Source organism: Sorex fumeus, unplaced genomic scaffold (genome assembly GCF_029834395.1).
Source record: "Sorex fumeus unplaced genomic scaffold, SorFum_2.1 ptg000044l, whole genome shotgun sequence".
In the NCBI taxonomy this organism is placed as follows: Eukaryota; Metazoa; Chordata; class Mammalia; order Eulipotyphla; family Soricidae; genus Sorex; species Sorex fumeus.
In genome coordinates, this window is record NW_026606101.1 from 66,137,457 (window position 1) to 66,152,511 (window position 15,055).

The 15,055-nt window shown below is 42.5% G+C and overlaps 1 protein-coding gene across 2 annotated transcripts in view; it reads left to right on the plus strand.

The window, feature by feature from the left end:
- PPP2R3A (protein phosphatase 2 regulatory subunit B''alpha) overlaps positions 1-15,055 on the plus strand; it is a 173,590-nt gene that overhangs the window by 78,291 nt on the left and 80,244 nt on the right. For both annotated transcript variants that reach the window (XM_056121611.1, XM_056121612.1), the window contains exons 4-5: positions 5,667-5,933; positions 14,798-14,901. In XM_056121611.1, the coding sequence (XP_055977586.1) occupies positions 5,667-5,933; positions 14,798-14,901 (371 nt within the window). The remainder of the gene's footprint in view (positions 1-5,666; positions 5,934-14,797; positions 14,902-15,055) is intronic.

The window sequence follows — 15,055 nt, forward strand, 5'->3', positions numbered from 1 at the left end:
GTAGTAGGTTCTTTCTTTCCCAGAAGGCTCCGTATTCCGTGCAAGTCTATTTGACAGAAAGCTGCCTCCAAGGAACAGCAGGCCTGTTGCAGGCTGTTTTTCTAACCTGAAAATTATGAGCAGGCATTGGGAGCCACGGGCTGTATTTGGGAACCAGCTGCATGTCAGTACAAGCATGGATTGTGGTCCCTGGAGGATGGGAGAGCACAATGCTTGAACTTAATTTCTTTGGGAGAAAAGAAGAAAAAAAATAGCTTTCTACCTGACAAGACTGACAACTTATTAAATCTGACTCCCTTGAGAAGTGTGCTGGACAGTTGCTAAGTAAACCCACTTTTCAAAGATGATGATCAAGGAAACATCTCTTCGAAGGGACCCGGACTTAAGGGGCGAGTTAGCTTTCCTGGCAAGGGGCTGTGATTTTGTTCTCCCATCAAGGTTTAAGAAGCGGCTGAAGTCATTTCAGCAAACACAGGTTTGAAATTAGGTGTTTCTTTTAAAATGTTTATTAGTAATCAAACCACCCAGTGAACTAACTTGGAAGTAATTTTCCAGCTCACTTGATATTAGATCAAGGAATTAATCTGTGCCTTCTCTATTCGGCTATTTGCAGAAAGCTATTTGTAGAGATTCCAGCAGGTCTAAAAATAGACTTGGACCTGGAGTACAGTACTCACATTTTTTTTCCTTGTAGAGAGTGAATCCAGCTTTAGAGACAATAATTGCAGCATAATAAATATTTTTCTTTTAGTAGGGAGAATGCTAGCATTTTAAATAGAAATATCTTTGAGAAATTAGTTTCTGTGTTAAAACTGTTCTTTGCACTTTGACTCAGACTGTAATAGCGTACATCTCTGTAATGACAGCCCTTTAGAAAGAAGATTGATCCTGATCCTTTTCTTTTAAAAAACCTGTTTTAGACTGTGTTTGTGGTTCAGCAGTAGAATTCTTGCCCTGGGCTCATTCCCCAATTCCACACACATAAAGGAAAAGAAACTTTATTTGTAGTAGCTAATTGTGAGTGATACAGTGTATGTAAGTAACTTGTGAACTGCACAGGAATGTCTTCCCTCAGCAAACAGTGAGCTGTCATTTCTGCCTGCGTCTGCCTGCAATGACTGTTTTGCAGAGTCTGTGTTTATTTGCTTACAAGTAAGCCAGCATCTTACTGTATAAACTCTGACATTGAATGCAATGCATTCATTCAATTCAATTGAATACAGTGCATTCAATTCAAGGACATATCGTTTGCCTTACAAGCGGCCAACATGGCCGACGCGAGTTCGATTCCTCCCCCCCTCTCGGAGAGCCTGGCAAGCTACCGAGAGTATTCGATATGCCAGACACAGTAACAACAAAGTCTCCAATGGAGACGTTACTGGGCCCACTCCAGCAAATCGACGATCAACGGGAGGGCCTTTACCTTTACCTTTACCTTTTATAAATGAAGATAACATACAATTCAGAAAAAAACTTGTAGTTTCATAACTAATCTTACTTGAAGTAATTTTTATTTATTTGGGCAAACCATGTCTTCCACATAGACTTTTAAAAATTATCAAATAGCTTTCCTCATGGACACAGCTCTCGTGCATGGTGATGTAATGAAAACCCACTAGACTCTTTGTAAGAAATGTGGCAAGCATTAGTCCCACAAAGTCGCACAGTACAAGAAAGGTAAGGATTCTCTGTATACACAGGGAAAGCGGCATTATGGTTGGAAAGAAAGTGGTTATAGAGGTCAGACTATGCCAGTTTTCCAGAAAGAGACAAAGAAGATCATGTTGAGGTTGAATGCATTGTTCCCAACTGCAGACCTAAGAAAAAGCTGGTCACTAAAAGATACAAGCATTCTGAACTGGGAAGAGATACACAGACAAAGGGCCAAGTGATCTAGTCCTAAACTTCATCTTTCATTATGAAGATAATCTTGAGTTCCATCAAAGGCAAGGGAACAGTTGGTGTTGGGGAGGTAAGTGAACTAGTGCTGTGAGTGAAGTTCCCCTGTGGGAAAGTTTGCTTGATAGAAAAAATTATAAAATACTGGATAAGGATAAAGAATATTGACATAGAAGCATAAGGATTCTATTCAGAATTAATATATAAATGACGCTGTTTATAAAGAAAGAAGTGGAAAATTGAGATATATTTCCCAGCTCATATGATTTTAATTTTTGTTCCAACATTTGAACAAAGCAGTTTCACACAGAGTGAATAGATATTAAACTTGCTGGTTAATCTGACAAATTTATAGCTTTATTCTATAATGTTTGTGAAAGTTCAGTTCTACTGAACTACATTAAGTTTTAAATTATGTGTTTCCTATTGTATTATGTAAGTTCATACTTCCAAAAGTACAAAATATATGTGCTTTACCTTTTTCTTTAAATGTTAATGTTTTATTAAATACAGAATGCACCAGTGAATAAGTACTTGCCTATCAGTGTTTTGTTCCATGTTAAGAAGTATATAAGGAAAGCAGAGAGAAGTATTACATAATCAAATATTTCCCCATTCAAATAAAAACTTTGACAGAGATCCAGGGTTTGTTCCAAATGACACTTAATTCTTTCAAAGCAAAATAAGCATTTAATGCTTTATTCTAAATCTTTTCTACTAGTTTGTGTTCACTATTATTGGTTATATCCCCAATGGTACAGTGGCTCTAATTCTGTGGCCTTAAAATGTGTGTAGTCAGGGACTGGAGCTATAGTACAGCAGGTAAGGTGTTTGCCTTGCACGCCGCTGAGCTAGGTTCAATCCCCAGCATCCCATATGGTCTTCCAAGCAATGCCATGAGTAATTCCTGAGTGCAGAGCCAGGAGAAACCCCTGAGCATTGCTAGGTGTGCCAAAAGGCAACAAATAAATAAAATGTTTTAAAAAAATGTATGTAGTCTCCCAAGCCCTGCCAGGAGGGTCCCTAAGTGATCCCTGAGCCAGGTTTAAGCCCTGAGCACAACCGTGTATGGGCCCCAAAATAAAAACAAAACAAAAAATACAGAAATGTAAGTGATTATTTTATTATTAAATATGAAGGACCAGATCAAGTTACCATTAATCTTTAACTTTATGACTTAATTTCTTAAATAAATGTGCCTAGTTCTTTCTGAAGCTTTTACTTTGCTATATCCAGTAATTTCCTCTAATTCTTAAGATAATTTTCCAAGAAGTGGTGGTTATAATCTTTAGTACAGAAACCTAAAAGGTTTTTAACTTTTCACAGAGCTAGTAAGTCATCAACCATTTTCTTTTTCATTTTTCCTATTCACTGATACCATTTTTTTCTTGGTTTTGTATGGGTGACATCCTACAGCAAAGGCTTGTAATGACCAACTCTTCATTATTTGTAATAGTATTAATACGCACAGATCCCATTCTAGATATTAGTGTCAGATGTTAACACTAAAAATGGGCCATTATAACAAAAGTAGCTGATTAACTCATATCCATCTTAGGTTTATATGAAAAAAGCTTATCTACCTGTAATCCTCATATTTTTCAAGGGTAGCTTAAATTTTTATTCTGAATTTAAGCATCATTTTACAAGCCCGTCTGTGGAACTGGGTCAGTCAGCAGCATGGCTTTCGAGAGTAATCGTGGAGCTGTGAAGCTGGGCTGTTTATTTGCTGGACGATGTCAGGTGGATGGCATGCTAGGCCCCTCATCAGGGTGGGGACTCCACCTGCCCCATCTCGAGAAGGCTCGAGAGATCTCAGCCCGTGGGCTAACCTGCTAACAGTGAATTTAAAGCAGGGGTCTGGAGATAGCCTGAAAGACTGCAGCTGATGCCTGCCTCGCATGCACAATGGGGTCACCAGGTGCAACCCTTATGACCCCCAGTTCCACCGGACCCAAGCACTAAACCATCAGCCCTGTACTACTGGACCAGGTATCACCAGGAGTGGCCCCGGGCCCCCAAAATGTTGCTTAGGAGGCAAAAACAAAACAAATCATTTGCGTTAATGGTAATGTTCATTTTGTATACCTTACTGCCATGCTTTGGAGCTTTGATCAAAAATTGGGTCAAAGAATATAATTTGTTGTTGTTTTTTGAGGCCACAACTTGTGGTGCTCGGGGCATAATCCTGGCTGTGTGCTCAGAAAGACTTAAGGGACCATATGGAGTCCCGGGAATTGAACCCAGGTCATCCGCATGCAAGGCAAGCACCCAACCCACTATACTGTCTCCAGCCCCAAGAGTATAAGAACACTGAAAATTTTCATGGAACCATGTTTCCTTTTACTACTTGGAATCTCTTGACTAAATTCAGTCTTCATTGGCAAAAATAACTCCTACCTGAATGTTAGTATACCCCCAACCCCTTTTCATAAATCATGGAAAATTTTAATTGCTTCACTGCTCCCTTTTGGGATGGGGCAGGAGGGACATACTCAGCAGTGCTCAGGGACTCTTTCTGATGCAGTGTTTACGAGTGACCCCTGGAGCCTGGCGCTACTCAGGGTACCATATGTGATTCTGGAAGTCAGATTTGTGTCAGCAGGATGCAAGCCAAGCACCTCAAAACCCCTGTACTATCCCCCCACCCCATGTCCTCACTTATTGTACTGTCCTTATTTATCTCAGGATATGCCATTTCAAGTCCTGTTTGGAAATAAACTACGAAGAATATTTGACTGTAAAATCAATAACCTTGATCCTTGCTTATTAGAGTGTAACAAAAGTGAGAGAAGTGTGATTCTCGGGGGTAAGAAAATGGCACACCCCGGTCACAAGTAAACGAACATAATAAAAGTAGAAGACATTCTAAAACTGAAGTGATTTTATTGTTCTTAACAAAGACTTTCTCAGCATGAGCAACTGGAAATGATGCTACCCAAACAAACTTAAACTGGTTTTTTTAAGGTGAACAGAAGGTAAAAGAAACTACCCACCTCCCACCAACCCCCATTCCCTCTCCCCGCCCAGTGAGTATTAGATCTTCATATTTTGTTTCTTTGTTTTGGCTGCACCCAGCAATGCTGGGAAGCCACTCCCAAAGTTGCTTAGGGGATCCTGCAAAGTGTTAAGTGCTAGTAAGCCCCCTCCCCAGCAAGATCTATATATTTTTCAAGAATTTACTGTATCTGCGATAGCACAGCGGGTAAGGTGTTCGCCTTACAAGCGACCAACATGGCCGACCCGAGTTCGATTCCTCCGCCCCTCTCGGAGAGTCCGGCAAGCTACTGAGAGTATTCGATATGCCAGACACAGTAACAACAAAGTCTCCAATGGAGACGTTACTGGGCCCGCTCGAGCAAATCGACGATCAACGGGAGGGCCTTTACCTTTTTACTGTATCTGCCTAATGAGAAAAAGCTACAAATTCACAGACAGACCAAGAATTGTCTTCAAAAAGACTTACTAACTTACTTCCCACAGACTGAGATCTATAAGGTATTCAAACTAACACTGCTCTAAATGTCTGCCACATCACTAATAAGAAAATGTACTATCGAAAGTACAGCATAAATCTGCATAATTTCTGTAATGTGGATAAGCATTCCCATAGGCTTACTGCCCCCTGCAGTTGAGTTAGCTCTTGGTCTCTACTGTCTGTAGCTGTGGGGGGGGGTTTTGTATTTGTATCCTATTATTGGTGAGAACTTGAAAGAAGTATGTGCTCTTTGGAATTTTTGTGTCTCATAACCACATTTTCCTTCTAGATTCAAAACAAACAAGAAAAGAAACCTGGAACACCACTTGCACCTCCAGCCGCCTTTCCAAGTAGTCCTCAACCTCTCTCCCCTGTTCCTCATGTGAACAATGTTGTGAATGCATCATTGTCCAAAAACATTCCACAATTCTACTTTCCTGAAGGACTCCCAGATGCCTGCAGTAACCACGAACAAACACTAAGCAGAATTGAAACTGCTTTCATGGATATTGAAGATCAGAAAGCAGACATTTATGAAATGGGAAAAATTGCAAAGGTAATGTGTAATCCCATCTTGCTCTCCACACTGCCTCTTTGCTCTTTGTTGGTCGTCCCTCCCCCCCCCCAGATTAAAAAATTAATTTGATTTTGGTAAAATTCTAGCTTTGCTTCTATTTCATGGAACTCTAGAGTCTGAAATAATTTTTTATAGTCTTCTAGTCCAACCTCCCATTTCAATGCATCCATTATACTGATGATAGCAATAACATGTAAATTCATTTTCTACTTGAATGTTCTCAGTTACCAGAAACTCACTACCTTGTCCAACAGTTCAATCATTAAATAGTCTTGCTTGTTAGGGAAATTCCCCTTACATCAAATATTAATCATTCTTGTTCTCACCCACTGATCATAATAACTCTGCCCTGAAGCCAGAGGAGGAAGCAGTAGGCCCACTTACACTATAACTGAACTCAGAAGCAAAACTCTTTACCATTAGGAAGCAAGTCTTCGATACTTTACAATGTAATTGCTCCTAATTTTTCTTTTCTTTTTTGGTCATACCCAGCGATGCACAGGGGTTACTCCTGGCTTTGCACTCAGGAATTATTCCTGATGGTGCTCGGGGGACCATATGGGATGCTGGGAATCAAAGCCCAGTCAGCCATGTACAAGGCAAACACCCTACCCACTGTACTATCGCTCCAGCTCAATATCTGCTCCTAATTTAAAAGGCTAGCTCTCCTAGCGCCAGACAAGGAACCAGTGGACCAGCTTAACAATATGATTATATTCAGAAACAAATGGATTTGCCGGTAGGTAGCAAGTTTTATATATCTTCCAATATATCTGCTTCTAATGTAAGACATGAGAAGCACAGTCAGTGCCTCATCTAGTGAGTCACTTTCAGTGACTGCATTTCGTCCTCAGTCTTCCTCTTAGAGCAGTTAATGTGAGCGTGATTATCAAAATATTTGATTATGCCATTCCCAGCTCAGCAGTATTCAGGGATTCCTATCATTTGTGGTTATGTGTTTTTGTTTGTCTGGTTAGTGTTTATTTGTATCATGAGGTATGTCCAGGTCATACTTCAGGATTTATCAGAGTTTTCAATCTCTTCTTCACGAGGCAGAGAGAGATTTAGTAGACTTGAGGTCTTCTTATAGGCAGGTTGGAGACCAAGTGGGAGCTCTAAAGACTTCATGTACTTTTCCTGGGAAGAGTTTTCCTTTCCTGCTTTTAGTAGTAATATTTAAGAGTTTCCAAATTTATCTTTAGGAAAAAACTCAAACTAAAGTGCCCTGTGTGAGCCTGACCTGCTTGCCCCACCCTCAGCCCCTACAAAAGCTTGCCTCTGCATTTGGACCTTGTAGCTTTCCCCTCCAAAATGGGCTGCTAATACTAAGCCCCTCATCCCTAATCCTGTAAGACCTAGTTCCCATTTTATCTTTAGATTGAACTGCTCAGTACCCCACTCTGGTCTTCTGTCCTCTCCACTGACCTTAGAACATTTGTTATTACTGTTAAATAATTTTTAAATACAGTGATTTTTTTTAGGGAGATAAAAAGGAATTATTTCATTCTCCCCTACTTCACCCCTCCTGTCTTATAACTTGTTTGTTTGTTTGTTTGTTTTTGAGTAACACCCAGCAATGCACAAAGGTTACCTCCTGGCTTTGCACTCAGGAATTACTCCTGGTGGTGCTCGGGGGACCATATGGGATGCTGGGAATCGAACCAGGGTCAGCCGTGTGCAAGGCAAACACTCTACCTGCTGTATTGTCGCTCCAGCCCCACAGCTTGCTTGTTTATTCCCTCAATATTTCTGGTGAAACAAACTCATTCATTCCAGGATTAAGAAATCTCTAATTTCTACTCTGCTTATGTATAGATGAGGGAACTGAAGTCTTGCAGCTTTAATTTCCTCATCTATATTTAGCTAAAGTCATGGAACTAGTTCCTGTCTGGAGACAGTTCATTTACCTCCTAACTTTCTGCTTTTTCTGCCATGTTATCTTCCCCAAATAGGCTACTTCCAATAATAAATGTATCCACCCAGATAAAATGTATCCACCCAGATACATTTTAAGTTCTTCCACGGCTTAAACTTCTTCTTACCCAAACTTTGAAATCTGTTGCTTGAAACAAGATGGTACATTTATTAAAGTGGACTTAAACTGTGAGTCTAAATCTGAAGAGGTTCAACAAGAATGAATCAAATCTTCATTGGAGATAATCTGTTAACTGCATAAATGTAGAATTTCTAACAGGGTAACAGTTTGTGTGAGAGAGATGAGTTTTCAAGGATTGCTTTGGATAGGCAGTCAAGGAACAATTGCCCAGAGTAAGGGACCTGCTAGTTAAGCAGTGTGTGCTGGGTTCACTGTCTGCAGAGCCAATCCTGGGATGCACTTGCTGTAGACTGCACTGTCTCGAACACCTTCCTCCCCTGAATATTCCCTCCTCCTGACTCAGGGTCCCATTCTCCTGGACCTTTCTGCTGCCCTGACCCTCTGAATGTTCAACAGATTCAGTGAAAGAAGAGCAGAATGGTTCGGGATTCTGTATGGTCAAGGAACTTGTGGAAAAATTAGTCAATCAGGGAAAGGCTCTGTACTTATTGGGATGTCAAAGAAAAGGAATAGGGATCCTTATATATATAGCACCATGAAAAACTACTAGGTTTGAAGCATAGAAACCAGAAAAAGTTAGAAAATCAGCCATAGTAAGTCACTTACATAACATTGACAATACCTGACCGTCTTGTGGTACAATAAGCAGCCTGCGTATAGATATCTAATTGTCTGAATTGTGCTTGTTTCTGAATTCCAGTTATGGGATATCAAGCATTTTTGTTCATTTCCTGTGATTCGCAGCTCATCTCCTTAACTGTTCATTCAAAGTATCAAGGTAAACTTGCTCACGTCTTTAAAAAGTTAAAACTAACATTGCCTATAAAAATGAGACTGTCAGGGCTGGAGCAATAGTACAGCAGGTAGAGCGTTTGCCTTGCTTGAGGCCGATCCAGGTTCGATTCTCAGCATCTCATATGGTCCCCTGAGCACCACCAGGAGTAATTCCTGAGTGCAGAGCCAGGAGTAACTTCTTTGCATCACCGGGTGTGACCCAAAAAGAAAAAAAAAATGAGACTATATATCATGATCTCAGAAAATAATTTGGGTGTATTTTTTTTGTATTACTGAATCATTTTATTGGTTTTTGCCTCTTTATTCTTAGAGCCTTTTTTTTAAAAAAAAAAACATTTAATTGTTCTTCCAGTTAGCTAATCCCCAGCTAATCCTGCTTTTACTTGGCTGTGGAAATTCTTTCCTTCAGACATTCTTTGCCGTGGAAACTGACCTTCTCTGCCGCTAGGTGTCTCTATACCTGCAGAACTTGATTTCCCTGGGCTCGACATCTCACCGCAAGCTGGTGCAGGAGCAGTGTTCCTGACGGGAGAGGTGCTCAGGGAATCTTTAGGGGTTACTGTAGTGTATGAAGCCATCTGGAAGGCGGGCTGAGGTGTGCTGTCTTAATGATGCTTGTGTTTGTGGTGGAAACTGAGATCTATTTTTAAGTGCAAAGAAACCTCTTCTCTTTGAAATCTGCTTGTGTTGGGAAATTTAGCTTATTGATCTCCCACCTCGAACAGTCCCGGGGAGATTAATACCCATTTCTGATTAAATTATCAGTGTGTGAATTGTACTTTTTCCCAGGACTTTAAATGACAATAAGAAAGAAATTAGTAGAGAATGGATCTAAGACGGATAAAAGCAAGTTGGTTCCCTTGCATGCAACTTACTCAGGTCCAATCACCAGAAGTGATCCCAGAGCTCAGAAGAGTAAGGAAGGATTTGTAAAGACCAGGGAGAGTGTAGGGTTAGAGCAGTTGTCTTGCATGTAACACCCAGAGTTCCATCCCAAGCATCATATATGGTGGCCTGAGCATCATCAGGAGTGATCCCTGAAGCGCCACTGGCTGTGGCCTTTTCAAAAGGAAAAGAACATGTCAGAAATGGAACCAGAGGATTCCCTGCAGAGCCTTGTTTTTCTGTAGTTGAGGGGGGGAATGAAACTGTTTTGTAAGCCACACAAAGCCTGCCCTCTCCTGCCCTCTTACTTTGCCTTTTGGCTGATGTAGCATCATCCTGACACCTATCGCCTTTCAAGTTGCATGTGTATGCTTAGATTTTCTGATCTAAGGAATGGAATGCAAATACCTGTCCTTTTCTACACGGTAATCATTGAGTTACCAAATGAAATAGCATGCATGAGGCATCTTTTTTGTTTGTTTGTGTTTTTTGCCTTTTGGGTCACACCTGATGATGCTCAGGGGTTACTCCTGGCTTTGCAGTCAGGAATCACTTCTGGGGTGCTCGGAGGACCATATGGGATGCTGGGAATTGAACCCAGATCGGCCGCGTGCAAGGCACACACCCTACCTGCTGTGCTATCGATCCAGCCCCCCCAGAATGAGGCATTTTTAATGCTCTTTTTTTTTTATTAAACCACTTTAGGGAAGGCTAGAGAGCCAGTTCACTGTGGAATGCACTTGCCTTGCATGTAACTGACTCAGGTCTGACCACCAGCATCACCAGAAGAGACCCCTGAGCTCAGAGCCAAGATGAAGCCTTAAGCACCTCCAGGTGTGGCTCTGAAACCCAAAGTATTAAAATAAGCCAATATACTTGTTGAATCATAGTCTCCTGTGTGTATCATTAGACATCCTTGCTTTCAGTGTTTATGGTGCTGCCAGTTTTAGATCAAATCATAGGTTTTCTTTAGATCAAACCAAGTTTTCTTTGCTTCCCCACAAACTTTGTCTCCTCTTCTAAATCTGTTGTAACTGTGGAAGGAGCCCTCTGGTTTGATTCCAGACCTGGCAGTAAGCAGACTGTACCAGGGGGCATTTCACCCCTTGAATGCCCACTTCCTGGGTTGAGCCTGGAAATTGCTAAGCCCTTCCAATTCTGAAAACTCCACAAGTGACTAACGATCGGGGTTTTGAGTACTTTTGCAAGCTGGCACTTCCAGTCTTCCTCCAGGCTTTCTTTGGGACTCTGCACCTCCATCTCTATAGTACCAACTATTCTTTAGTTATCCCTACAGTTGCCAGTAGCCTGTCACATGTAAGAGCTTTTCTTTGGCAAACCATGAAAGGAAAAATTGGAATTGGGTAAAGTGGATTTGACAGCTTACCATCCAAAGTATATTAATTGTGAGGTTTGTCCCTTGGCAATCGTAATTTAGCACGATAAACAAAATCCGTTTGGTTTCTAAGCAACATCTTGCCCTCATTCCTGACCTATTTGGCCTCTAGACTGAAGGTATTTGGCCTCTAGACTGAAGAAATCTTCAGTTCCACCCAGCTTGCAAAACATGCTTCAGTGGCCTTGACTGGAGCAGCTCGGATTTTCTGCCTTGTCCTTCCTTTGGTCCCTCAGCTTGAATCTCACCTTCCAGATCCTCATCCCTGCCACAAGCCCATCAGTCTTGTCAGGTTAACTCAGTCCAGACTCGGGAATGGTTAGCCCTTCTAGGGTCTTCCTCCTGCACTAAGGTCTCCAGCCAGGACAGCTTCACCCAACCCTAATGTCAGTTTCCATTTAACAGCTCCCAAAGACAGGTCTTCCCTTTGGCGGATGAAGAGCGCTCTGCAGTTCCTCTGTTGATATTAACACTGGTATCTGCAATGGCAGTGTGACTGAGAGTTTCAGCTTTAGGAGTATATTTTAAATGTTTCTTTAAAAATGTTTCTTTAAATAGTCTCCAAATATTTATAATCTGCTAATATATTACTTACAGAAAGGATTTCTGCCCCCCTCCCCCCACTGTTAGAAAAAAAAAACCAGGTTTCTTATAGAGCATAAGAATATCTCAGGGGTATGGTGCGCCAGCAGGTCAGTCTGTACCTGTGAGGCTAGTGCATCAGCAACATGATGGTGCCTTCAGACTTCTAGATACCCCAAAATTGATGCTGTGCCTTTGGCCAGACCCCAACAACTTGGGGCCAAGTTTACCAAGAAAGTAAACGGAGACATACCCACAAACCACCTCCGGCTCAACTGTATAATTGGAGGCAAGGTCTCTCTCGTTCCTGATCAAACTACTTAACAGCCATGATCTCAGAGTCTCAGAAACAAATCTCGGAACGCAGCAGCTTTTGGCAGAGATGTGTCCGGTTCCCTCAGTAGTTTACCAGCACCAGGCCACCCCAGGTGGGAACAGGTCTTGTGCCTTGGCCTGTTCTCCCTGGCCACTCGGTGGTCGCCATTCTCCAGAGGCCATTGGACAGTCAGGTTTGGGCCTGCAATGATAAGACACATGGGGCCTCATGGGATGGGGGTGGAGCCGGCCCTTTCCTCCCTGCCCCAACAAGACCCCGAGTCACTGCCCATGAACAGCCTCTCTGGCTCTGATCAAGCTGCTTAATGGCCATGATCCCAGAGACTCAGGAACAGCTCTCTGAACTCAGAAGGGTGGCAGAAATCCCTGCAGATTTAATTATTAAAATTTCGGGATTCCAAAATCATGCGGCCACTACTGCGGTCGAGCAACATCATACATTATTTATAACCGGCAATAGAAAACACATTATCTATGGTTGCCTTTTCAGTGGGATGGAGCGATAGCACAGCAGTAGGGCATTTGCCTTGCGCACAGCCAGCTGGCCGAGCCGGGTTCAATTCCTCCACCCCTCTCGGAAAGCCTGTCAAGCTACCAAGAGTATCTTGCCTGCATGGCAAAGCCTGGCAAGCTACCTGTGATGCAATCAGTATGCCAAACACAGTAACAACAAATCTCACAGTGGAGACATTACTGGGCCCACTTGAGCAAATCGATGAACAATAGGAGGACAGTGACAGTGACAGTGCCTTTTCGGCAGATCTGAATGTTGGGGTAAAATCCCAAATAATAATGGTAGGTCTGGGGTTGAAATATTGAATGAAATCAAAGTGGAGGGAGAGTAATGTGAAAATCATCTGCCCACAGGTAGGGGGAGGGTGTGGGATGGGGGTATACTGGTGGTGGAGAATGGGCACTGGTGAAGGGACAGGTGTTTCATCATTGTATGACTGAGACTTAAACCCAAGAGCTTTGTAACTGCTCTCATGGTGATTCAATAAATAAATTTATAAAAAAGAAAAAAAAGTAAGGTGGAGTTCATGCCCAATTCAGTCAGCCTAATCAATGACTGAATAAATAGCAATACTCCTACATTGAAAAAAAAAAAGAATATCTCCTTGGTAGACTATAGACTGAACATCATGGCCACTTAATAACTACTGCAAACCACAACACCCAAAAGGAGAGAGACAGCAAAAGGGAATGCCCTGCCACAGAGGCATAGTGGGGTGGAGGGAATGGGGTGGGGGGTGGGGAGGGATGCTGGAACCATTGGTGGTGGAAAATGGGCACTGGTAGAGGGATGGGTACTCGATCATTGTATGACTGAAACACAAGCACGAAAGTTTGTAAGTCTGTTAGTGTACCTCACAGTGATTCACTTATAAAAAAAATTCAAAAAAATAAATAAGAAAGGATGTCTCCTTGAGGCTGGAGCAATAGCACAGCGCGTAATTCGTTTGCCATGCACGAGATCAACCCGGGCTTGATTCCCAGCATCTCATATGGTCCCCCAAGCACTGCCGTGATTAATTCCTGACTGTATGAGCCAAGAGTAACCCCTGTGCATCACCGGGTATGACCCAAAAAGCAAAAAAAAAGAATTTCTCCTTATTTATTTATATGGTTTTGTGCTCATACCCAGGAGATTATGGCTCCAGCCTCCTCCCCCCAAAAAAGGTCTTTTTTTCAACAGAAAGGAGATTTTGGTGACTGAATAGATAGTAGCCAGTAGGGTGCTTGCCTTGCACATGGCCAACCCAGGTCTAATCCTTGGCATCCTGTAGAGTCCCCTGAGCCGATCAGGAGTGACCCATGAGCACAGAACCAGGAATAAGCCCTGAGCATCTCCTGGTGTGGCCCCAAAAAAATTTAAAAAGAAGGGAATGGGGAAGATGTGGGACAGTTCAGAGCATAGCTGTTAGGTCAGCCCCTCACACTGGTTCAGCTCTTAGTGCCATTTGGTCCTGTGAAGGTTTCTGGATGCAGCCCTGGAGGCCCCCAGCACTGATGGGGAGGCCCAGGTGGCCCCAGCATCACAGGCCTGAACAGCCTCACATTACTGGGCCCTTGCACTGCCAGCCTGGTTTGCTGAGAATCGCTGGTAGGGGCCCTGAACTTCTTGATTGAGTAGATAAAAGAAATACCTCTTAAGGTATTATGGTTATTTTATGTTCATTTCCAGTTCTTCCTGGGATTTTTATACTATATACATACTTGTTTGTGATTGTTTCTAATTTGTTAAGTGGTATCATTTTGATTTTTACCTTTTATCTTAATTATAATCACTTAAGTGGACTTATAGCTATTTTCCTAAAGACTGTAGACTCTTCTGGGTCTTCTAGAACCTGGAGCTTAATCACATGGGAGACAGAGGAGAGAGAGATAGTAGTCAAGTTTATTAACGTCCAGGGACCTAGACATAAAAGTGACTGTTTGCCTGCTCGATGGAGAAAGGGAAGGAAGGACTGTGGCAGTCTCTTCTCTTTCTTTCTAGAAGGTAGAAAAATATATAATGGGAGAGTGGTAGGAGAGAAGACTGGTTGCTTTAAATTATCAGGATAGAAGAAAGAAGCATCACTATATGCAAGCTGGGGGAAGATTAATGCATTTACTTTCTTTTCACTGGGTATAATTACCTTGTTTCTCCCTCTGCCTCTCAGCCTCTTCCCTCACTGGTATGTTTGCCTGCACCCCCATTTGGCTGCCTTCACGGGTAGCAGTGACAAAGGGCCTTTGTTTGGCATGTCAAGATTGACGGCCCTTGGCTTACTCCGTGTGTTCTCTTTGCAGGCCTGTGGCTGCCCTCTCTACTGGAAAGCCCCCCTGTTCCGGGCTGCCGGAGGAGACAGGACGGGATCTGTGTCGGCACAGGCGTTCATTGCCATGTGGAGAGAGTAAGTCACCAGGCACTTTCTCTAGAGGTGGGCGAAGAATGGTGTGGCCTTCATGACACGCTTTCTCAATGTCACTTCCTCATTGGTTAATTTCCCCTTTATCCCCTGTGATGCAGTCAGCTACAGCCAGTGATTCACAGTCACTTACACCCAT